This window comes from Oncorhynchus gorbuscha, linkage group LG22 (assembly GCF_021184085.1).
Source record: "Oncorhynchus gorbuscha isolate QuinsamMale2020 ecotype Even-year linkage group LG22, OgorEven_v1.0, whole genome shotgun sequence".
NCBI lineage: Eukaryota > Metazoa > Chordata > Actinopteri > Salmoniformes > Salmonidae > Oncorhynchus > Oncorhynchus gorbuscha.
In genome coordinates this window covers 24,134,304-24,159,359 of record NC_060194.1, presented here as the reverse complement: position 1 = coordinate 24,159,359, position 25,056 = coordinate 24,134,304, and the positions used below count along the sequence as shown (strand labels likewise).

Here is a 25,056-nt window from a genome sequence, read left to right as displayed (position 1 = left end):
ATCCCCATTTAACAGGATTTAGCATTTATCTTCCACTCTTAAACCAGATTAAGGTGCCATAATAATGACCCAAATAGAATTCATTACTCTCTTCCAAGTCTTCTGCTCCAATGCTAATAATGAGAGGATGGAATCTTCAGGAGTTCCAGTCCCAAATCTCTGTCTCGTGGATGGAAGGCAGCCAAAAGACATGGTGCTCCCAAATTGAAAAGCCAATTACACACAAACCACAGGAGAGATAGACGACCAGTGTCACGTGCCAGTGTGTCCTTGTGCTTCATGTGGTGCCTCACACAGAGAAGCAACTAGGGAGGCATTACTACCATATCAATGTGATTTAGCTGGGGGGGGGGGGGGGTTGTGTAGGCACTGAAACCCAACTATAGTTACACTTCAATACAGCTAACGAGACACTAAATATTGACTCAACATAGGATGTCAATGGAAATTATTTATCCTCTCTCTATGTACATTTGAAGTCAGAAGTTTACATACACATTAGCCAAATACATTTAAACTCCGTTTTTTTTACAATTCCTGACATTTAATCCTAGTAAAAATTCCCTGTTTTAGGTCAGTTTGGATCACCACTTTATTTCAAGAATGTGAAATGTCAGAATAATAGTAGAGAGAATGATTTATTTCAGGTTTTATTTCTTTCATCACATTCCCAGTGGGTCAGAAGTTTATATACACTCAATTATTATTTGGAAGCATTTGGGTAGCCTTCCACAAGCTTCCCACAATAAATTGGGTGAATTCTGGCCCATTCCTCCTGACAGAGCTGGTGTAACTGAGTCAGGTTTGTAGGCCTCCTTGCTCGCACACCCTTTTTCAGTTCTGCCCACACATTTTCTATAGGATTGAGGTCAGAGCTTTGAGATGGCCACTCCAATACCTTGACTTTGTTGTCCTTAAGCCATTTTGCCACAACTTTGGAAGTATGCTTGGGGTCATTGTCCATTTGGAAGACCCATTTGCGACCAAGCTTTAACTTCCTGACTGATTTCTTGAGATGTTGCTTCAATATATCCACGTAATTTTCCATCCTCATGATGCCATCTATGTTGGGAAGTGCACCAGTCCCTCCTGCAGCAAAGAACTCCCACAACACAATGCTGCCACCCCCATGCTTCACGGTTGGGATGGTGTTCTTCGGCTTGCAAGCCTCCCCCTTTTTCCTCCAAACATAACGATGGTCATTATGGCCAAACAGTTCTATTTTTGTTTAATCTAACCAGAGGACATTTCTCCAAAAAGTACGATCTTTGTCCCCAGGTGAAGTTGCAAACCGTATTCTGGCTTTTGTATGGGGGTTTTGGAGCAGTGGCTTCTTGCTTGCTGAGCAGCAGTTCAGGTTATGTCGATATAGGACTTGTTTTACTGTGGATAATATAGATACTTTTGTACCTGTTTCTTCCAGCATCTTCACAGGGTCATTTGCTGTTGTTCTGGGATTGATTTGCACTTTTTACACCAAAGTACATTCATCTCTAGGAGACAGAATGTGCCTCCTTCCTGAGTGGTATGACGGCTGCATGGTCCCATGGTGTTTATACTTGCGTACTATTGTTTGTACAGATGAACATGGTACCTTCAGGCATTTGGAAATTGCTCCCAAGGATGAACCAGACTTGTGGAAGTCTACAATTTATTTCTGAGGTCTTATCTGATTTCTTTTGATTTTCCCATGAAGATAGTCCTTGAAATACATCCACAGGTACACCTCCAATTGACTCAAATGATGTCAATTAGCCTATCAGAAGCTTCTAAACCCATTACATCATTTTCTGTTATTTTCCAAGCTGTTCAAAGGCGCAGTCAACATAGTGTATGTAAACTTCTGACCCACTGGAATTGTGATACAGTGAATTATAAGTGAAATAATCTCTGTGTAAACAATTGTTGGAAAATTTACTTGTGTCATGCACAAAGAAGATGTCCTAACCGACATGCCAAAACTATAGTTTGTTAACAAGAAACTTGTGGAGTGGTTGAAATACGAGTTTTAATGACTCCAAACTAAGTGTATGTAAATTTCCGACTTCAACTGTACACAATATACTATACACAGCTGTTTTGACTTTGAGCCCATTTTGTAAGGACAATACATCCAATAATTTGCAGATTGCGAGATGAGATGTCATCATATCCAAAGTTACCTTGAGCCTCAATCATCCTGGAAGAAAGCTTTACTGTGCTGTAACTTTACACTATCATATTTTAAAGCAGATTAAATTGGGCTTGTTCTACAATCCAAAGAGATTTAGGCAGCAGGGGGATGCTAACCTGAGCTTTGTTGTGCTTGAACTGGGCCCAGAAGACAGCATTCACAAAATCTGGATACATTTTGGAATAATTCCCCTGTTAGTCCTCCGCAATGTAATTCACAACAAATTCAACATTAAGCTGCTGCGACATTCTTTACAGAAAATAACAATCCAATTAGCAGCACCCCCCCCCCCCAAAAAAAAAACACCCGGTACATCTATCATTCACAGAGCATACTCTCAGGGGGTTAACTAGGATTAAACTGAGGATGTAGTGAACACCAAGGTTATCTCCATAGCCATTAGGGTATTCCAGCTATATTCTACAGTATTATCTACACCTTTAGCGAGGTCATTACTCCAATCCCCTCAAGGAGATCTCAGTCACTCAGGAACTCACTAAATGGGCACTGTATTCTGATCCTCAACATTATATGGCTCAAAGGTGTAAAATACATCAGTTGCCTGCAACTTTTAAATGCAAACACATTGCAGCGTTACCAAGTTTGACACTGATTTCCGGGGATTTCATTTCTGAGAATATGTTTACTGATTTGCGGCATGTAGCCTAGTGGTTAGAGCATTGGGCCAGTAACTGAAAGGTTGCTAGATTGAATCCCTAAGCTGCCCCTGAACAAGGCAGTTAACTCACTGTTCCCAGGCCATCATTGTAAATAAGCATTTGTTCTTAACTGACTTGCCTAGTTAAATAAAAATGTTTGTCGTCAGTATATTTGAGTTCCTGGAATGAATTAATACTCTGGTGGGCAATTCACCTGTGTTTTAATAACCTCTCATGAGAGATGAACTGTGAGGACTGAGACACACTGTGCCAAATGTTTTCTTGTTTACAAAGACCATTTCAATCTAGTGAGAGTTTAGGTGTATTAGTAGGGTCTCTCACTGTGTATATGGTGAGATCATCGATTCACCTGCCTGCTTGAGAGCTTGGCTGGCTATGAACTCCCTGATCTTAACTAACAAATGACTGAATCCAATGCCTATGCATGCTGTGCATGCTGTTATTACATTTACCTCAGTCTATATTGACACAGACTGTTATGCAAAAGGATTTATAATTAGGAATGTATTAATCTCTCGTAAAATATGAACACCTACGTACGGTATAAGTCTCCAGCACACAAAAAGTTAAATCTGCCCTTTACATGATACAATACTGTCTCCCGCCCCCTGCTCTGCTCCTCCTAGCCTTGAAACAGACAGAGGAGAGGGCATTGTGTGTTTTAGACTCTTATGCAACCATTTGAAAATCCAGGGGTTACCTTTGGGATTTGAGAGCCATAGTGAGTAATCGTCCTTCAAGCCATCCCCAGCTAGCACATTTGGTTCCTTGGACGTTTTTGGTTTCACATTGGCCAATTTGTAAGTCGCTCTGGATAAGAGCGTCTGCTAAATGACTTAAATGTAAATGTAATGTAATGGTCTGGGAACAAAGCCATATGTTTATTGGCCGGTAAAAGTGAACGTTTTTTAAACGTTCTGACAACAGAAGTGAAAATATTGCCTGTTCCGCGAACATACATTTTTAGGTTGCAGGGAGGTTCTGAGAATGTTTTACTATGGTTCCCTGAAAGTTTTCCTGTGAGGTTTTATTAACGTTCTGAGAATGGAAATGATAGAACATTATTTAATTACCATCAAATAACCTGAGAACATTCTAAATGTTGGGAATGTTGGGAATAAAATGTAAAGGTTATTTGGAGGTTGTTGAATAACTTCCTTAAAACTTTCACTGAATGTTTCAATAAGACTTTTAATAACACTGTTAGCTTAGTTTGGGTTCACTTTTTTGAACTCCAAGCATAGATAGGACACATGGAAATGAATTTGCTTAAGCTGGGTGTTCACAAGTTTGGCCCCGATTTAGCTGTGCCAGACAGGTTTTGGAGATCGGAAACAAAATCCCCATGTCGTTGCCTACTCGGGGTAAACAGCCGTTCCCAACGCATGTTTAATGTGAGCGGATCAGAGACGCAATCTGAGGGCTACCAATCCGGTCTTTGTGCAGTCCCAGACGTCCAGATATTTTCTGCACTAAATCTGCAATGCTCTTGTAGTGTGAGATATGCAGCGACAAGATTTGAGAACGGTGATCAGCAACAGCCAATTAGAGCTCTCCAGAGGAGGAGCTAGTGAGATGACATTGTATCACATCACCCAGAATGTGTAGTCTCGAGCAGGAGCAATGACCGGTACTAGTATGCGTTTGTACTTGCCATAGTGTCAAATCGTTACAGCTCTGACAAGCTATTTACACACAATGTTATTGAACTCAAAATGTATTGGCTAGATATTTCAACTCATGTCTGACTGAAAATGTTTATGAGGCTGCTTTGAGACAATGCACATTCTAGCTATCTAGTCACATCACATCCTCGTTGTAATGAGACAGCGTTGTATCGAGAATCATCACGACCAAGTGAAGAATCTTTTAGTGTGTGATGCCCCGTCTGTGCCACTACGTTTTCAAGACAAAAAACTACAGGAAAGATGGTTGTTATGTGAGAGGCTCACCAATGTTAGGATTTTAAAAGTTGTGTTGTGTCCACCTGGCATTAGGCATGCAAACACATTTATTTTATTGTGTCACAGCATCACTGAAATTTAAACCTATGATCTTCTGTTCTCTATTCATGGAATTAGTCCACTGCGCCACCAGAATGGAGCTGGCATGCCGTATTTTTTAAACTCACACAAAGCTGTTAATTTTTGTCTATTCAAACTGACCCCATTTTAACAAGCATTCATTAAGATCGAGTGTGGCCAATTAGTGGGCGTGGCCAACACACCTGAACACACTTAACAAGATAGAGGATAGAGAGAGTTCAGTTGACTCTGAGAACGGAATGTATGTTTTTAAATAATATTCTAAGAATGTTATTTAAATGTTACTTATGTTTACTTGTGTTTTTTATGGTACCCTAGCGGTTAGGAGCGCTGGTTTGAATCCCCGAGCAGACTCGGTGAAAAATTGGTCGATGTGCCCTTGAGAAAGGCACTTAACCCTAATTGCTCCTGTAAGTCGCTCTGGATAAGGGCGGCTGCTAAATGACTAAAATGTACTGTAAATATAAACATTGCTTTAAATTGATGAACCATGAGGAAAACTGTGGGAAACATTATGCTGAAGTACTGATATTCTCACAGAAGAACGTTTTTTCATAACATTATCAGAACAATTTGAGAACATTACTTTAAATAGAACCATGAATAAACCTGTAGGAAACGTTATGCTGAAGTATTGAAATTCCCACAGAAGAATGTTGTTTCATAACATTCTCTGAGCTATTGGAGAACATTCCCCATGTCAAACCATTTGGAGAACGTTCCTAGAACATTACAAAAAATGTAACCATGTTTGAACTTTTAGGAAACATTCTGTTTAAAGTAAAAAAACTTTATTTTGACAAGTTCCTTAATTAAATGTGCTGAGAATGTCCCAAAGACAAGCAACTATCCTGCACCATAGGACAACCACGCTCCCACCAAGCTCTAAGAAACATATGGTTCACTGAATGTTATGAGTGAGCTTGGTCACAACTCATTGTCTTTTGTTACTATTGTTTTGATTACGCTATTCCCACCTGCCCTGTGTGTGTGTGTGTGTGTGTGTGTGTGTGTGTGTGTGTGTGTGTGTGTGTGTGTGTGTGTGTGTGTGTGTGTGTGTGTGTGTGTGTGTGTGTGTGTGTGTGTGTGTGTGTGTGTGTGTGTGTGTGTGTGTGTGTGTGTGTGTGTGTGTGTGTGTGTGCTGTGTGTGCTGTGTTTCTGAATGTAGGAAGCATCATGTCGATTTAGAGTACAGTGGAGAGGCATGAGGCAGGCACTGAAGAGAGCAATCAAGATGTCATAAAAACACTATCTATAGTTCATTGCTTTCCTATCTCTTCTTGTAATTGGCACAGCTGTGTGCTGGAACCTATGAGATAAATAATAGATTCACAAAAACACATGGACCATTTGGACATTGTGAGGGGAAATAGAATGTTCAATATGCACATCTCATTCTCCAGCTATATGGTCCAAAAAACATCATTTATTTCTGTACCATCGTCAAGACAGTGTTATGTGGTCCTTATGACAGAGCATTTAAGTAAAGTGTTACTAAACTAGGATTAACCAATACCCAAATCCTTTATAAGGATCTCATTATCTCAATAAAAGCATCTGGCATTACCTAAAAAGATAGATTAAACACTGATGAATGAAATACTTTATAACCACTATTCCTATGTGTTTTTTACGTTTAAAAATAAAATGAGAGCCATGCTGAAGCCCTGGCGGGCTGTGCCGAGTCGGGTCGTACCATCTTTGGCGTAGAGGGAGATCTCCACCTTCCTCTCCTCGGAGCCCAGCAGAGCCTTGGCCATTTGGGCCACGGCAGGCCTCTTGGTGTGCGGCCCGTACAGGAAGCTGCAGGTGCACGGCTTCTGCATGACCTCAGCGCGCGTGTACCCGCACATGCCACAGAAGGCGTCGTTACAGAAGATGATGGCGCAGTTCTCCACGCGAGCATTGGCGATGATGAACTTGCGATCTGAGGAGGGAGGGAGTAATAGATCAATATTGTTTTAATCTAAAGAGTCATTGCAATTTGTCATCACATATAATACAGTCTACTACAGTTCAATCTAGTACAGGCTTCAGTGAATGAGTCAGAATACAATCAGACATTTTATTAAATAGTTTGAGGAATGATCATCGGATCCAGATGGGGCAACTTGTCCCCCTGGCAATCTAATGTAAGTTAATGGTACCTAAATTAGCATTTTCCAAATTATGTCCAAATCATTTTCAAGTAACATCATTGAATTGAATTACATCATTGAATTTCAGATACTTTAGGATGATTTGGACATGAGATGGTGCGAAGATTATTAATAGTGAAATGTGCAATACCATTTTGTTTAAATATTTGATTTATTTAATTAAAATAAGACACACAGACTTTAGCCTTTAAGAGTTAATTATACATTTAAAAAATAGATTTTAAACACTAATCTTCAGGGGGGCAGTTACCCAAAGTACTTGAGAAAAACTGCCCTTTTGTAAAATTAAGATTTCATTAAATAACTAATGCATTCGGAAAGTATTCAGACCCCTTAACTTTTTCCACATTTTTTTTATGTTACATCCTTATTCTAAAATGGATCGTTTTTTTCCCCCCTCATCAATCTACATACAATACCCCATAATGACAAAGCTAAAACAGGTTTTTCTAAATGTTTGCAAATGTATTAAAAATACAAAACTAAAAAACTCACATAAGTATTCAGACCCCTACTCAGTACTTTGTTGAAGCACCTTTGGCAGCGATTACAGCCTAGAGTCTTCTTGGGTATGACACTACAAGCTTGGCACACCTATATTTGGGGAGCTTCTCCCATTCTTCTCTGCACATCCTCTCAAGCTCTGTCATGTTGGATGGGGACTGTCCCTGCACAGCTATTGTCAGGTCTCTCCAGAGATGTTCGATCAGGTTCAAGGGCTCCGGCTGAGCCACTCAAGGACATTCAGAGATTTGTCCCGAAGCCACTCCTGCGTGGGCTTGGCTGTGTGCTTAGGGTCTTTGTCCTGATAGAAGGTGAACCTTGGCTCCAGTCGGAAGTCCTGAGAGCTCTGGAAGAGGTTTTCATCAAGGATCTCTCTGTACTTTGCTCTGTTCATCTTTCCCTCGATCCTGACTAGTCTCCCAGTCCCTGCTGCTGAAAAACATCCCCACATCATGATGCAGCTACTTACTTGTTAGATATGACTGCATGGTCGGAACTAGAAGCACAAGCATTTCGCTACACTCGCATTAACATCTGCTAACCATGTGTATGTGACAAATACAATTTGATTTGACCATGCTTCACCGTAGGGACTGTGCCAGGTTTCCTCCAGACGAGACGCTTGGCATTCAGGCCAAAGAGTTCAATCTTGGCAAACTCCAAGTGGGCCGTCATTTGCCTTTTACTGAGGTGGTTCGGTGGAGGCCTGATTGGTGGAGTGCTGCAGAGATGGTTGTCCTTTTGGACGGTTCTCCCATCTCCACAGAGGAACTCTGGAGCTTTGTCAGAGTGACAATCAGGTTCTTTGTCACATCCCTGACCAAGGCCCTTCTCCCCCGATTGCTCAGTTTGGCCAGGAGGCCAGCCCTAGTAAACATTTCTAAAAACATGTTTTTGCTTTGTCTTTGTGGATATTGTGTGTAGATTGTTGAGGAAAATGTTTTATTTAATCTATTTTAGAATAAGGCTGTAACGTAACAAAATGTGGGAAATGTCCAGGGGTCTGAATACTTTCTGAATGCACTGTATTTCCCTTCATAGTTTGCTTGCCTAAGCATGACCATCCATCAACCACATACCTCATTTTTACCAAACTTTGCTTTTTTGTATCAGCAATTGGACATTGTTCTTAGGGGGGGCTAGTTACCCCACATTACCCTGTGCTTACAGGATACATTTAAAGCAAGCCTTACTGATTGAATCTTTCGTAAACTAAAATACAATTTAAATTGGTTATTCTACTTGACCAAACATGCCATATCAGTGACACCAAGGCATGTAACCTTGCATGAGAAATAAGATAGGAGAATCTGTAAGGTGCAAGTCTGTTTTCACATTCAACTACTAGACTTGCTGTTTATATCAAAACTATAAACTGTTTAGAGACTCGGAAAAACAAGTAGATGACGTTTTGGTATCAAAATATGTCCCCAGAAGGAAACATTCAGTGATGGATTTTAGTTATTGAAATGTAGCTGCTTTACGCTCTCCCATCCTGCTTAGAAATGCAGCTCGGGTTCTTCAGGTCCTGCTGTGATATAAGCCATATTTATGCTCTGACAGACACTGCTGCCCTATTTATATCCACTTGAAATGTTGGTCTCCCAGTAAATGTCAGGTAGAAATGTATCCATGCCTTTATCATTAGACTATGTGTGTAAAATTCAAATACCAAGAGGGTAAACATAGAATTACCCCTGAGACTACACAATCAAATGTGTGGCATACTGTACATATTTAATCTTCACCTATATTATTTGATTCAATATTTGCTAAGTCATATCAAGGCAAAATTTTGCAGAGACAATACGCTCCTTTTTACAAGACAATCATAACATTATATAATAGAAAGTGGTCACATCTCATGAAACCTATGAACTTTAATGAACACGGGCAGATTACCTACAATAATAGCCATGTATTTTCATTTTAATCGGGACAAATTGCATTTAAGACGCATTTTGCAAATCGAAAGACACGGTTTGCGTTACATTCCAAATCACAGCATGGTTCCCCAAGATGACTCAATATTGAAGAAAAAAAGTTCTTACTCTGTCCTTCGAATTTTCGGATGATTGTATCCAGAAAAGTGTTCTGAGGAGCCACGTGTCCCCGCCGAACAGGCATCTTTTGGGCGGTATGGAAAGTTGGACTGCAGGCTCTTGTCTAGATCTCGCACTCTGCACCGCTGTAGCCTATGTGGCCCCTATAAAAATCCCAAAGTAGCTGAAAACATGTCACAGCCACCACCAAGTCCTGCGACGTGACGTGTCAACTACTTTTGTAATCACTTTCTAAAGCAGACACTCCGACGATTGTATTTATACATTACCCAAACAAATAGTATACTTGGCCGTGTATCAACCGACCTGCTTTGATGTTTACGGATGATGTATCCATCCTTTTCTTCCCTGCTTGGAAGTAGCAACGCCTCTTCAGTGAAATCTGCAATTCCAAATCACAGGTGCCTACAGGACTGTTGCTGCCGATAATTAGAACATCTTTGACATTACTGCTCTATTATCCTGTTTCACTGTCAGACCGTGGTTGCAACCTTTGCTTTTGAAATGACGAAGTTCTATCAAGTAATGGATGGAGTTCTCAGGAAAATAATAATATTAATTTGGGGGAGGGAGAGTTGGGATGTGCAATAAACTAGTTCCCGTTACTGTAACAGGGTAAAGGACAACAGGATAAATATAAGTACCTCTGCATCTCTGTCAGATGCGTCTCTGTGATACTACTAGCCACCTAGCAATTGTATGAAGTTGGCTTCAGCTAGCCCAGATAGGTTCCCAAACTCTCAACCTCATAACTAGCTACCAAGAAGCCATTTCGGCTAGCTTGTCTAACTATCTTAGCTGGCATGCCTGCTGGCAAGGTTGGTTGATTTTAGAAAAGAAAGCAATAACTAAATGTCCTGAATAATACTCCAATTATTATTGTTTTGCAGAGATGCAGAGAAGCATTTTTTTTAAAGTCAGGATACAGACAGCTCAACTGGCATGCTTAGATATGTAGAAACATATTTTAAAAATGTTTTGCATAGAATTAAGCATACTGATTATGGCTCTAGGTTGCAGGAAACAGCTGTTTCAGGTGTTTTGAAAAGGCACAATTCTCCAACTTTCACCCCCCCCCCTGACCTCCACACTGGCCAATGTCATGTACATTGTTCTCCACCGAATTTAATGTACTTTGTGCCCCATAGGATTTTTGTCTCTGTCCATTGTCCAAGGAGTGTTTTTGTCTTGTTGTTATACAGTCAAACTCAGGTTGACAATTTCAGAAATGACTTTATTGAACAGGATATTTCCTTTCTCTGTGTTAAAAATGGATTGTGATATTGCAAAGGGTAAAACTTCTACACATAGGCCTAGATCAGAGATTCATGCTTTGTGAATCATTTAAAATATATGCTATTAAATAGCCTACCTACCTATCTTATAGCATAATTTACTCACGACCTGTTCTATGCTCATTCACATTCTACCATGTGCCATCATTCCAGACTGAATAATGAAGGGTGTGATTGCCATCTAGAGACACAGAAAGCACATTACTAGAGGGTTTGTGGTAGGTTACAGTATGACCAGCAGGTGGCAACAGCAGGTTATAAATGGCCAGGTTTGAATGCTAACCATCTTAGGATTTTGCTCTCATGTGCAATTAACCTCGTCTGTTTATGCTCCACTGTCTACAGGTTCTACTTTGGCATTTGATTCAGCCATTATGGTCATTACACTTAACAATGGCTATAACGGAAATATGAAACTCTACCTGTGTGCAAGCTTGTCTCTTGAACCTGGGCCTCAAGAGACAAGCTTAAGCTTGCACCCAGGTTGAAGTTCATATTTCCTTTATAGCCCTTGTTATGTCCGCAAGGATGGGTTTTCAGCCATCTTGGAATGTTTGGTATAATGTGCTCTTAGCAAAGATTTCCGTATACTTTGCCTGTTGCTTTCCGACTGTAGGCCTAGTCCCAAACTAAGGATGTTTCTATGTCAAAACACTGCCCATTGACAAGCCAGTCAAATTTAACAAAGGTTTTCCAATGCTACTTTGTTCTATCCAAACTATAAAATTATCCACCTGGTAAGACTACAGATGATTGACACCATGAAAAATTGGACTATACTACAGCATTTTCCAACTAGTTTATCTGTCCTGTTGACATTTGCTTTTCAATAGAAGTACAGTTGTTTTTGTCAATACTGTATGAGCTTTGACAATAAACTACCTGCGAACTGCCAAAGGAACACTTAATGAGCCTCACAGTCTTACAAGGTATTTAACCTCTTTATCTTATCTTCCCTTGACAAAGTTTATGACCATACTTCTAGCACATACCCAGAACACAGTTTGATTTACAGACTTAGGGTAAGTTGAGCCAATGGCAAGTTGAGCAAATGGCGAATGTGCATAAAGTTGGCAGAATTCATACAATCTGACGTCATTAGCACTATCCACTCAGTTTTTAAACTACATCACGCAATATGGTTTAATGTGCCAATAAATCAGCACAATCTACTTTTTTTTGTTCAGTCTTGAAGCTAAAATTGCGATAATGTATACTATGATAATGACCATACCAAAAAAAGTAACGGAGAGCAATGTACAATCCGGCGAACTTAGAAAAACGAGGAATTTGTGGTAAGTGCATGGGGCACACCATCTTTATGCACCTCCTCTATTGAAGGGTTTTCTTAACAGGCATAATGCAGGGCATTGTCGCTGAGGTATGAAGAAACAACAAGGCCTGTCCCGTGTTAGAAAAAGTACAACGTTTTTCTGAGGTGTTAAGACTGAGTTAAAAGATGCTTAAAATGACTAAACGACAAAAAGTGATTATGATTGTTTTTGGGAAATAAAGATAGACATGGTTTTAAATAGTGGTAACATTTCATTCAGCATACCACCCTGCATCCCACTAGTGGCTTGCTTCTGATGCTAAGCAGGGTTGGTCCCTAGATTGGAGACCAGATACTGCTGGAAGTGGCCAGTAGGCACTCTTTTCTCAGGTCTACAAAAAAAGGTTTTAAAAAGTATCCCAATACCCCAGGGCAGTGATTGGGGACACCACCCTGTGTAGGGTTCCGTCTTAAGGATGGGATGGTAAATGGGTTTCCTGACTCTCCGTGGTCACTAAAGATCCACTTATTGTAAGAGTAGGGGTGTTAACTCTGGTGTCCTGGCTAAATTCCCAAGCTATCATGATCACCTGATCATCCCCAGCTTACATTTGGCTCATTCATCCCCCTCCTCTCCCCTGTAACTATTCCCCAGGTTGTTGCTGTAAATGAGAATGTGTTTGCAGTCAACTTACCTAGTAAAAAATAAAAAAATTCAGTACATGAATTTGTAATTTGCTTTTTTAGGACAATCTATGTTTTCAAAACTGTAATGTTGAAATTAATTATGATTATTTCCAGGGATGCACAACACCCTAAATATATCTATCTAAATATATCTATGCTCAGTTTCCTGTGGCTGGTCATTTATGAACATTTGAACATCTTGCCTGTTATAATCTCCACCCGGGCCAGTAATTTGTTTCTTTCTCTCTCTCGGAGGACCTGAGCCCTAGAAGACACTTTTTTGCTGTCCCCAGGACAATCTATGTTTTTTATGAACAAAACTCTTGTAATGTTGAAATTAATTATGATTATTTCTTCAGGGATGCCACACACATTGTTTGCCTGGGTTTCTGAAACATATCTACATATCTTTCTTAGAAAGAATACTATATTTCCCTTGATGGAGTAATGCTGAATGTAAAAATTGTCTCAACAAAAAAATGTCTCAGCAATGATAACTGGAAGATGTATTTTAACATTTCAGTTAAATCACCCAGTAGTAGATTTGAGATGATTACTATTTTGTGGTGTTTAATGTTATTCGTATGGTTTTTCCAGAATCTTCATTGTCATTAATAGCCTTTGGTCTCTTACATCCTTATCTTTTCCAATTGTTCCATGTGTTTTCTCTGGGGCACACTCAGGCTGATGTGATTTCCATGTGTTGCCTATAGGGCCTTTTGTGTTTATTGCCGTTTACCCCAGGGGGCCACTCTCCCTCGCTCCGGACTGGCAGGGTCAGTTTAGCATTCAACACCTCTGAATTACCCAGCAGGCTTTGCTCTGTGTGAAAGGAAACTACACTGTGTTTACCAGTGCTAATATGTAGTAGTCTACTGGCCTACAAAGGGGGGTAAAATATAGGAAGGAAGACAAAATCCTGTGTCACTGTACCATAGTTCTACAATGTAAGTTACAAATAAAGGGCTTTTTTCAATAAAGGGAGAGTTGTTCAGGAAGAGGTGCCCCCTGTGACATTAGGAGTCTTGTCTATTGTAGGTGCTATAGCCTAGATGGGGATGAGGTTGAGTGGAGTAAGGAAGGAGGACTTTCTCTGGGGGAGGAGTTGTAGAACACTCCTTATTTGGAGAGAGCCTGGTCACATGGGGACAGAATCTAAGCAATATAGGTGAGAGAGACAGAAGTAGATAGCACTTCGAACTGTGCCTTGAAAAGGTGAGAGGGACTAGAGTAGTTTACTTTCTCAGAATAGAGCCAATGCGGTGAGGGGATAAAATGCCCACCAACTTCACTGTGGTTCCTGTAGAGGATGGCGGGGCCGGGAAGTCAACTCTCGAAGATGTGTTTAGTGAGGAAGATGAAGAAGACGTTTCTCCACGACGGCCCTACTCAGGTGAGGGCACACTATGTTGACGTTTTCAGGACAGGCTCAGACAAGCAGAGTAGAATCTGTAGAACAGCTGAACATGTTGACTTTAACTTAGCTTTGGAACACAACATTCCTCAGGGAGTCCAACCAATACACAGACTCCCAATGTTGTGTCCCAAAGCTAACTGGCCCTTGACTTACACAATTCTGATATGATATATGGCTTTGTTTGTTTGTTTATTTTTCTCTGTCCTAAGGAGACGAATATACCTTTTATGACAAGAGCGAACTTTTGAACTTTTTGTCATTTTTGACAAGAAATCAATTCCTGAAATGAAACAAAAACAAATGAGGGCTTTCTGAGATCTTCCTTGCCTTTCGCTCTCTCTCCTTCTCTTTCTCTTTCCACCTCTCACTCTTTCACTCACTCATTCACACATCTTTCTTCCTCTTAATGTGAAATCAATATGGATAGTAGTCTGTTCTCTTCCAAGGTTTCTCAGCCTTACATTCCACAGTGGAAGTCACTGCCAAAATGCCACTTGTCTGTCAAGTATTAACTTGCTGTAAACCAGTAGAGAGAGCTCCACTGTTCTCTTCCTGTTGGAAGTCACAGGCTGACTGTTTGCTCTTTACTACTGTAACAAAACTATTTTAGTATTTGCACATGGCATTCTTGTAAAACCGTAGTAATCTCAGATTCTGAGGTGTTTTTTCACTTGTGTAGCATAAAAAAAAGAGGCCTTTTTGATTGTCTGCTGTCAGCCCTCACTGACTTTGTATCTATTCACGGGGGGGATTATATACCCCAGATGTTTGTTTGTTGGAGTGTGTGGATGTGTTTGTGCTTGCGTGGGTATCTGCCTGTGTTTTTCTGAACAAACTCTTCCCACATTAAAAAAACTGTAGTATTTACTGTAGTGTTTGGGACATGACTGTGGTATTTATTGTAGTGTTTTGCTTACATGACTGTACTATAGTATAAATACTTTAGTATTACTATAGATAAATACTATAGTATAACTATAATTTTTTATGTTTTTGTGGACATAACTGTAGTATTTACTATAGTGTTTTATTTTATAATCTTTGACATAGAAGTGACATAGACATTCTCCTTGAGGAAACCTACTGGACAATAGTAAAAGAGCACATTTCCATAACCCATTGGAAGATAAGAGTCTGGAGTCTGAACGGATAGTTCAGAGCTTCTGCTCTTCTCCCGAGTGGCGCAGAGGTCTAAGGCACTGCATCTCAGTGCAAGAGGCGTCACTAAAGTCCCTTGTTCGAATCCGGGCTGTATCACATCCGGCCGTGATTGGGAATCTCATAGGGCGGCGCACAATTGACCCAGCGTCGTCCGGGTTAGGCCGTCATTGTAAATAAGAATTGGTTCTTAACTGACTTGCCTAGTTTAAATAAAGGTTAAAAAAAAGTAAAAACCTAGGGAACACAATATATGATCTATACTTGGCATGTAGTTTTCCCACTCATGGGTGGCACAAATTAGGATATGGGGGGTGGGGTATATTCAAAGTAAATACTGTGGTATTACTATAGTTACAAAGCTGTAGTGTTTTTGCGGAAACTGTAGTGTTTTTGCAGACAATACTGTAGTATTTACTACAGTGTTTTTTTTTGCGGATAACATTTTAGTATTTAATATAGTATTTTACAGTACGTTATAAAATTATATCATTATATAATTAAATAAATTATATAATGCAAAAATACAAAACACACTCAAGAAAAACAATCACATTCATCAACAAAGAGGTCCTCAATCAACACTGAACTGCCCGAAAGGCACCAGAACATCCAGATGTAGGGAACTCTGAAGATTGTTCCATACATTGGGTGGGAAGAAACTAAAAGTCTGTAGCAACAGATTGAATTTCCAGAGTTAGCCATCCCTGTGATTGGGTATGGTAACTCGTACTTCTATGGGCTTTATACATGAATTAAAGGCAGTGTTTCGTTTTACGCAACGTCAAAGAAGGCCTTCCTACTTTATGATTGAGCAAGCAGTGATTTGTTACTTTCCCTCTGGCCAGTTCAGTGAGTTTAGCTTCCAGGTGCCACCACTGCTGCCTGAGTGGGGATATGAGATATTAGAATACAATATTGGCCTCACAAAGTGGTAAGGAGGGGTCAGAGGTCAGGAGCAGTACAAAAGATAATCGAGGAAGGTAGAACTAGCGCTTGTGTATGATAATTTTTGGAGTAAAATTCTATGGGATTTACAGTACTTGGTTTTTGGCAATTGTAGTGCCCAATTGAGTAAAGACAAACACAAACCTTTCTTTAATACTATGAAATGGTGCTTTCATTTAAATATAGCTGCAGATTAACATTCCCAGTGTCACTGAGAGTGGAGCTCTTAACCTTTCTGGCTGCTGTTTGTAAAGGCAGTACAGTATGAGTCACACAGGATACATGTAAGGGAAGGCTATGGGCTGTGGTCACTTTGGCTGTAGTCAGCAGTAGGAATGCTCCACTCAGTCCCAGATTACCAGCTCTATCTGTGTTTCATCATGTGCTCTCCTCTATGTTCTCACGCCAACAGTACCTGTACACAGTGCTGTCTCCACAAAATAGATCCAGTATAAACAACTTTTTTCCAAATGGGCTGCCTCAGGGTAAAGCTTCACAGAATTGTTTTTCTTTAACTGACATTATGGGTCTCTCCCTGAAATGCACTAAATTCTGTATACTGTCCATAAGTGCTTTTTTGTTTTGTCATAAAACTTTACTTCACCAAAGTCATAAAACCTGTGGGCCAATTGCAACCTTTGAAAGCCACCAGATTATCGCCAGCTGATCTCTACTTAAACCATCAATATGCTCTAAAATCACCCGCAAAGCTGATCTCAATTTCAACCAACATTAGCCAGGAATTTACCATTCCTAACACAGATGTCGAGGATGTCTTTTAGTCTTGATTGCAGCCAAAAATAATGTAAGACTATTTCACCCTCTGGTTAGTATTATCATCAAAACAATTTAGTCCTACTTTATGAGCATTCTACGGGCGATTTATCTATTTGACAATCATCCCATTCAACTGAAATGAAGTATTTCCTCATGTACCACAGCAAATCAACTGAAGCAATTTACTAAACACATTGTGTGAATGGAAAACTAATGTTCTACTCTTATTATTTTGAATGGCATATATTATATTATATTATATTTTGCCATCTAAAGTGAAACTTTTAAAGAAATATAGACCTACTGCTTCTATATTTTTATACTTAAATAAGTATTTTTACATTCATCAGCCTTACGGTTTCCGATGCTCCTAATGGGTTGATATTTCAATGGGAGTGGGAGTAAAGAATCTAGACCAGCTGTCTGGTATCATAATCACTTAACACGGTAACAACAACGAGAGATCAACTGATCTGCTGGTTTGTCCTTGTATGTTTCTAGTTGCAATCATGCTTAGTTTACCCTGCAGGTGCATGTAATCTTTCGTTTTAAGAAATCCAGTAGTAACCTTGAGCGTGTTAAATTCTGCCTGTTGGTTGCAATCAAGCCTGTCTTTCTAATCCAGTATGTGGATTGCCAAACATATTTGATTCTCTGTTGATTTCATTCAGTGAGCCTGAGCCTGAGTCTGAGGCAGTGTGTGTGGCTTGTCTGGACAAGACAGGACAGTTATCCCTGTCATTCATAATTGTGTTTATCAATGAGGAAGAGTTGGGCCTACTTCCTTTTTGGATATTTAGGATGCCAATTGAGCTACAGAACCATGGTAGGCTACATGCTAATTATTTTTGACTTAACGTTGCTTCCTGTTCTGAAAACTACCTCCATTGACATGCCAATTAATCATCAGACAATTTCAGACAATTTCAGACTTGGGATGAGGATGAGATTACCCTCTGTTGGACATATCTGTTTTTCTGTGTCTGTGTTCCTAGAGAAGACAGAGGGGCTCTGTGGTTACAGTCAGGCTAACTGTAAACACTGTTTGTTTAAAATGTGATCTTTCAATCCATTTCTGTGAGAAATGTTGTCTCTGCATTGACTTACTGTAGGTTCTTATCTTACAGTCATGGCAAAATGTTTTGAGAATGACCCAAATATTAATTTTCACAAAGTCTGCTGCCTTAGGTTGGATGATGGCAATTTGCATATACTCCAGAATGTTATGTAGAGTGATCAGATGAATTGCAATTAATTGCAAATTCCCTCTTTGCCATGAAAACTAACTGAATCCCCAAAAAACATTTCCACTGCATTTCAGCCCTGCCACAAAAGGACCAGCTGACATCAAGCCAGCGATTCTCTCGTTAACACAGGTGTGAGTGTAGACGAGGACAAGGCTGGAAATCACTCTGTCATGCGGATTGAGTTCGAATAACAGAGTGGAAGCTTCAAAAGGAGGGTGGTGCTTGGAATCATAGTTCATCCTCTGTCAACCATGGTTACCTGCAAGGAAACACATGCTGTTATCATTGCGTTGTACAAAATGGGCTTCCCAGGCAAGGATATTGCTGCCAGTAAGATTGCACCTAAATCAACTATTTATGAGATCATCAAGAACTTCAATGAGAGCGGTTCAATTGTTGTGAAGAAGGCTTCAGGGCGCCCAAAAAAGTCCAGCAAGCGCCAGGACCTTCTCCTAAAGTTGATTCAGCTGCGGGATTGGGACACCACCAGTACAGAGCTTGCTCAGGAATGGAAGCAGACAGGTGTGAGTGAATATGCATGCACAGTGAGGCGAAGACGTTTGGAGGATGGCCAGGGGTCAAGAAAGGCAGCAAAGAAGCTGGAGCTTCTCTCCAGGAAAAACATCAGGGACAGACTGATATTCTGAAAAAGGTACAGGGATTGGACTGCTGAGAACTGGGGTAAAATCATTCTCTGATAAATCCCCTTTCCGATTCTTTGCGGCGTCCGGAAAAAAGCTTGTCCGGAGAAGACAAGGTGAGCACTACAATCAGTCCTGTGTCATGCCAACAGTAAAGAATCCTGAGACCGTACATGTGTGGGGTAGCTTCTCAGCCAAGGGAGTGGGCTCACTCACAATTTTGCCTAAGAACACAGCCATGAATAAAGAATGGTACCAACACATCCTCCTAGAGCAACTTCTCCCAACCATCCAGGAACAGTTTGGTGACGAACAATATATATTCCAGCATGATGGAGCACCTTGCCATAAGGCAAAAGTGAGGTGGACAAACAAAAACCCACAAATTCTGACAAACTCCAAGCATTGATTAAGCAAGAATGGGCTGCCATCAGTCAGGATGTGGCCCAGAAGATAATTGACAGCATGCCAGGGCGGATTGCAGAGTGTCAGGATTTGGCCAGGGTTGTTCCGGTTTTTGGTCACTAGATGCCCCCATTGTGCCTTTTGACCTTTTGTTTTCCCTTGATCCCCATTATTATTATGCCTCGTTTCCCCTGATTGTATTTAAACCCTTTGTTTTACTCAGTTCTTTGCTCTGTGTTTGTATGTTAGCACCCAGCCCTAGTACTCTTTGAACTCTTGTTGATCCCGGTGGACTCTCTTGTGGAATTCTGTTTTTTGTTCTTGTTTGTTTGTTTTTGAGTATCTTTTGAGGCTTTTTGTGCAAAACCTTCCACCTTGTGGATTTACCTTTTTTGTCTTGGAGGATTACCTTTGTTCTTGTGGAATTCCTTTTGAGGTTGTGGAGTTACATGTTTTCCTGAAGAACTTCACTTTTTACTTCATTAAATACACCGTCTCAAGTACTGCTGTGTCTGCCTCATCTTCTGGGTTCTGCTGACTACTCGTGGCTCAGTTGGTTTAGTGACTGTTTCTCACTCTGGAGACCCGGGTTCGTAATTGGGTCCTGACACAGAGGTCTTGAAAAAGAAGAGTCAACACTGCAAATATTGACTATTTGCATCAACGTCATGTAATTGTCAATAAAAGCCTTTGAGACTTATGAAATGCTTGTAATTAGACTTCAGTATTCTATAGTAACATCTGTCAAAAATATCTAAAGACACTGAGGCAGCAAAATTTGGAAATTAATATTTGTGTCATTCTCAAAACTTTTGGCCACGACTGTACATAGATAGTCCCCGCGATATGCAACTGTTCAGGGAAGTCAGGAACCAATACACGCAGTCAGTCAGGAAAGCTAAGGCCAGCTTCTTCAGGCAGAAGTTTGCATCCTGTAGCTCCAACTCCAAAAAGTTCTGGGACACTGAAGTCCATGGAGAACAAGAGCACCTCCTCCCAGCTGCCCACTGCACTGAGGCTAGGTAACACGGTCACCACCGATAAATCCATGATTATCGAAAACTTCAACAAGCATTTCTCAATGGCTGGCCATGCCTTCCGCCTGGCTACTCCAACCTCGGCCAACAGCTCCCCCCCCCCCCCCCGCAGCTCCTCGCCCAAGCCTCTCCAGGTTCTCCTTTACCCAAATCCAGATAGCAGATGTTCTGAAAGAGCTGCAAAACCTGGACCCGTATAAATCAGCTGGGCTTGACAATCTGGACCCTCTATTTCTGAATCTATCCGCCGCCATTGTCGCAACCCCTATTACCAGCCTGTTCAACCTCTCTTTCATATCGTCTGAGATCCCCAAGGATTGGAAAGCTGCCGCAGTCATCCCCCTCTTCAAAGGGGGAGACACCCTGGACCCAAACTGTTACAGACCTATATCCATCCTGCCCTGCCTATCTAAGGTCTTTGAAAGCCAAGTCAACAAACAGGTCACTGACCATCTCGAATCCCACCGTACCTTCTCCGCTGTGCAATCTGGTTTCCGAGCCGGTCACGGGTGCACCTCAGCCACACTCAAGGTACTAAACGATATCATAACCGCCATTGATAAAAGACAGTACTGTGCAGCTGTCTTCATCGACCTTGCCAAGGCTTTCGACTCTGTCAATCACCATATTCTTATCAGCAGACTCAGTAGCCTCGGTTTTACGGATGACTGCCTTGCCTGGTTCACCAATTACTTTGCAGACAGAGTGCAGTGTGTCAAATCGGAGGGCATGCTGTCCGGTCCTCTGGCAGTCTCTATGGGGGTGCCACAGGGTTCAATTCTCGGGCCGACTCTTTTCTCTGTATATATCAATGATGTTGCTCTTGCTGCGGGCGATTCCCTGATCCACCTCTACACAGACGACACCATTCTATATACTTTCGGCTCGTCATTGGACACTGTGCTATCTAACCTCCAAACGAGCTTCAATGCCATACAACACTCCTTCCGTGGCCTCCAACTGCTCTTAAACGCTAGTAAAACCAAATGCATGCTTTTCAACCGATCGCAGCCTGCACCCGCATGCCAGACTAGCATCACCACCCTGGATGGTTCTGACCTTGAATATGTGGACATCTATAAGTACCTAGGTGTCTGGCTAGACTGCAAACTCTCCTTCCAGACTCATATCAAACATCTCCAATCGAAAATCAAATCAAGAGTCGGCTTTCTATTCCGCAACAAAGCCTCCTTCACTCACGCCGCCAAGCTTACCCTAGTAAAACTGACTATCCTACCGATCCTCGACTTCGGCGATGTCATCTACAAAATTGCTTCCAACACTCTACTCAGCAAACTGGATGCAGTTTAAATCAAATCAAATCAAAATTTATTTGTCACATACACATGGTTAGCAGATGTTAATGCGAGTGTAGCGAAATGCTTGTGCTTCTAGTTTCCGACAATGCAGTGATAACCAACAAGTAATCTAACTAACAATTCCAAAACTACTGTCTTATACACAGTGTAAGGGGATAAGGAATATGTACATAAGGATATATGAATGAGTGATGGTACAGAGCAGCATACAGTAGATGGTATCGAGTACAGTATATACATATGAGATGAGTGTGTAGACAAAGTAAACAAAGTGGCATAGTTAAAGTGGCTAGTGATACATGTATTACATAAGGATGCAGTCGATGATGTAGAGTACAGTATATACATATGCATATGAGATGAATAATGTAGGGTAAGTAACATTATATAAGGTAGCATTGTTTAAAGTGGCTAGTGATATATTTACATCATTTCCCATCAATTCCCATTATTAAAGTGGCTGGAGTTGGGTCAGTGTCAATGACAGTGTGTTGGCAGCAGCCACTCAATGTTAGTGGTGGCTGTTTAACAGTCTGATGGCCTTGAGATAGAAGCTGTTTTTCAGTCTCTCGGTCCCAGCTTTGATGCACCTGTACTGACCTTGCCTTCTGGATGATAGCGGGGTGAACAGGCAGTGGTTCGGGTGGTTGATGTCCGTGATGATCTTTATGGCCTTCCTGTAACATCGGGTGGTGTAGGTGTCCTGGAGGGCAGGTAGTTTGCCCCCGGTGATGCGTTGTGCAATCCTCACTACCCTCTGGAGAGCCTTACGGTTGAGGGCGGAGCAGTTGCCGTACCAGGCGGTGATACAGCCCGCCAGGATGCTCTCGATTGTGCATCTGTAAAAGTTTGTGAGTGCTTTTGGTGACAAGCCGAATGAATTTCTTCAGCCTCCTGAGGTTGAAGAGGCGCTGCTGTGCCTTCTTCACGACGCTGTCTGTGTGAGTGGACCAATTCAGTTTGTCTGTGATGTGTATGCCGAGGAACTTAAAACTAGCTACCCTCTCCACTACTGTTCCATCGATGTGGATAGGGGGGTGTTCCATCTGCTGTTTCCTGAAGTCCACAATCATCTCCTTAGTTTTGTTGACGTTGAGTGTGAGGTTATTTTCCTGACACCACACTCCGAGGGCCCTCACCTCCTCCCTGTAGGCCGTCTCGTCGTTGTTGGTAATCAAGCCTACCACTGTTGTGTCGTCCGCAAACTTGATGATTGAGTTGGAGGCGTGCGTGGCCACGCAGTCGTGGGTGAACAGGGAGTACAGGAGAGGGCTCAGAACGCACCCTTGTGGGGCCCCCGTGTTGAGGATCAGTGGGGAGGAGATGTTGTTGCCTACCCTCACCACCTGGGGGCGTCCCGTCAGGAAGTCCAGTACCCAGTTGCACAGGGCGGGGTCGAGACCCAGGGTCTCGAGCTTGATGACGAGCTTGGAGGGTACTATGGTGTTGAATGCCGAGCTGTAGTCGATGAACAGCATTCTCACATAGGTATTCCTCTTGTCCAGGTGGGTTAGGGCAGTGTGCAGTGTGGTTGAGATTGCATCGTCTGTGGACCTATTTGGGCGGTAAGCAAATTGGAGTGGGTCTAGGGTGTCAGGTAGGGTGGAGGTGATATGGTCCTTGACTAGTCTCTCAAAGCACTTCATGATGACGGAAGTGAGTGCTACGGGGCGGTAGTCGTTTAGCTCAGTTACCTTAGCTTTCTTGGGAACAGGAACAATGGTGGCCCTCTTGAAGCATGTGGGAACAGCAGACTGGGATAAGGATTGGTTGAATATGTCCGTAAACACACCGGCCAGCTGGTCTGCGCATGCTCTGAGGGCGCGGCTGGGGATGCCGTCTGGGCCTGCAGCCTTGCAAGGGTTAACACGTTTAAATGTCTTACTCACCTCGGCTGCAGTGAAGGAGAGACCGCATGTTTTGTCAGTGGCCGTGTCAGTGGCACTGTATTGTCCTCAAAGCGGGCAAAAAAGTTATTTAGTCTGCCTGGGAGCAAGACATCCTGGTCCGTGACTGGGCTGGGTTTCTTCTTGTAGTCCGTGATTGACTGTAGACCCTGCCACATGCCTCTTGTGTCTGAGCCATTGAATTGAGAATCCACTTTGTCTCTGTACTGACTCTTAGCTTGTTTAATAGCCTTGCGGAGGGAATAGCTGCATTGTTTATATTCGGACATGTTACCAGACACCTTGCCCTGATTAAAAGCAGTGGTTCGCGCTTTCAGTTTCACGCGAATGCTGCCATCAATCCACGGTTTCTGGTTTGGGAATGTTTTTATCATTGCTATGGGAACGACATCTTCGACGCACGTTCTAATGAACTCGCACACCGAATCAGCGTATTCGTCAATATTTCCATCTGACGCAATACGAAACATGTCCCAGTCCACGTGATGGAAGCAGTCTTGGAGTGTAGAGTCAGCTTGGTCTGACCAGCGTTGGACAGACCTCAGCGTGGGGGCCTCTTGTTTTAGCTTCTGCCTGTAGGCAAGGATCAGCAAAATGGAGTCGTGGTCAGCTTTCCCAAAAGGGGGGCAGGGCAGGGCCTTATATGCGTCGCGGAAGTTAGAGTAACAATGATCCAAGGTTTTACCACCCCTGGTTGCGCAATCGATATGCTGATAAAATTTAGGGAGTCTTGTTTTCAGATTAGCTTTGTTAAAATCCCCAGCTACAATGAATGCAGCCTCCGGATAAATGGTTTCCAGTTTGCAAAGAGTTAAATAAAGTTCGTTCAGAGCCATCGATGTGTCTGCTTGGGGGGGGGGTATATACGGCTGTGATTATAATCGAAGAGAATTCTCTTGGAAGATAATGCAGTCTACATTTGATTGTGAGGAATTCTAAATCAGGTGAACAGAAGGATTTGAGTTCCTGTATGTTTCCTTTATCACACCATGTCCCGTTAGTCATGAGGCATACACCCCCGCCACTCTTCTTACCAGAGAGATGTATGTTTCTGTCGGCGTGATGCGTGGAGAAACCCGTTGGCTGCACCGCCCTGGATAGCGTCTTCCCAGTAAGCCATGTTTCTGTGAAGCAGAGAACGTTGCAGTCTCTGATGTCCCTCTGGAATGACACCCTTGCTCGGATTTCGTCAACCTTGTTGTCGAGAGACTGGACATTGGCAAGAAGAATGCTGGGAAGTGGTGCGCGATGTGCCCTTTTTCGGAGTCTGACCAGAACACCGCCTCGTTTCCCTCTTTTTCGGAGTCGTTTCCTTGGGTCG

General features: G+C 41.9%; 2 protein-coding genes across 5 annotated transcripts in view; one reads left to right on the top strand and one right to left on the bottom strand.

The window, feature by feature from the left end:
* The window catches only part of LOC124009761 (potassium voltage-gated channel subfamily H member 6-like), a 65,532-nt gene extending 55,151 nt beyond the window's left edge, over window positions 1-10,381 (bottom strand). Inside the window, exons 1-2 of the mRNA XM_046321908.1 lie at window positions 9,613-10,381; window positions 6,595-6,825 (exon numbers count right to left, since the gene is read on the bottom strand). Coding sequence (XP_046177864.1) covers window positions 6,595-6,825; window positions 9,613-9,688 — 307 coding nt within the window. The 5' untranslated portion in view covers window positions 9,689-10,381. The remainder of the gene's footprint in view (window positions 1-6,594; window positions 6,826-9,612) is intronic.
* Window positions 10,382-14,054: 3,673 nt separating this feature from the next.
* Window positions 14,055-25,056, top strand: part of LOC124009561 (solute carrier family 12 member 7-like) — a 49,791-nt gene continuing 38,789 nt past the window's right edge. For 2 of the 4 annotated variants that reach the window (XM_046321452.1, XM_046321451.1), the window contains exon 1: window positions 14,055-14,272. In XM_046321452.1, coding sequence (XP_046177408.1) covers window positions 14,155-14,272 — 118 coding nt within the window. In that variant the 5' untranslated portion in view covers window positions 14,055-14,154. The remainder of the gene's footprint in view (window positions 14,273-25,056) is intronic. The other 2 variants (XM_046321456.1, XM_046321455.1) reach the window with 1 other exon arrangement.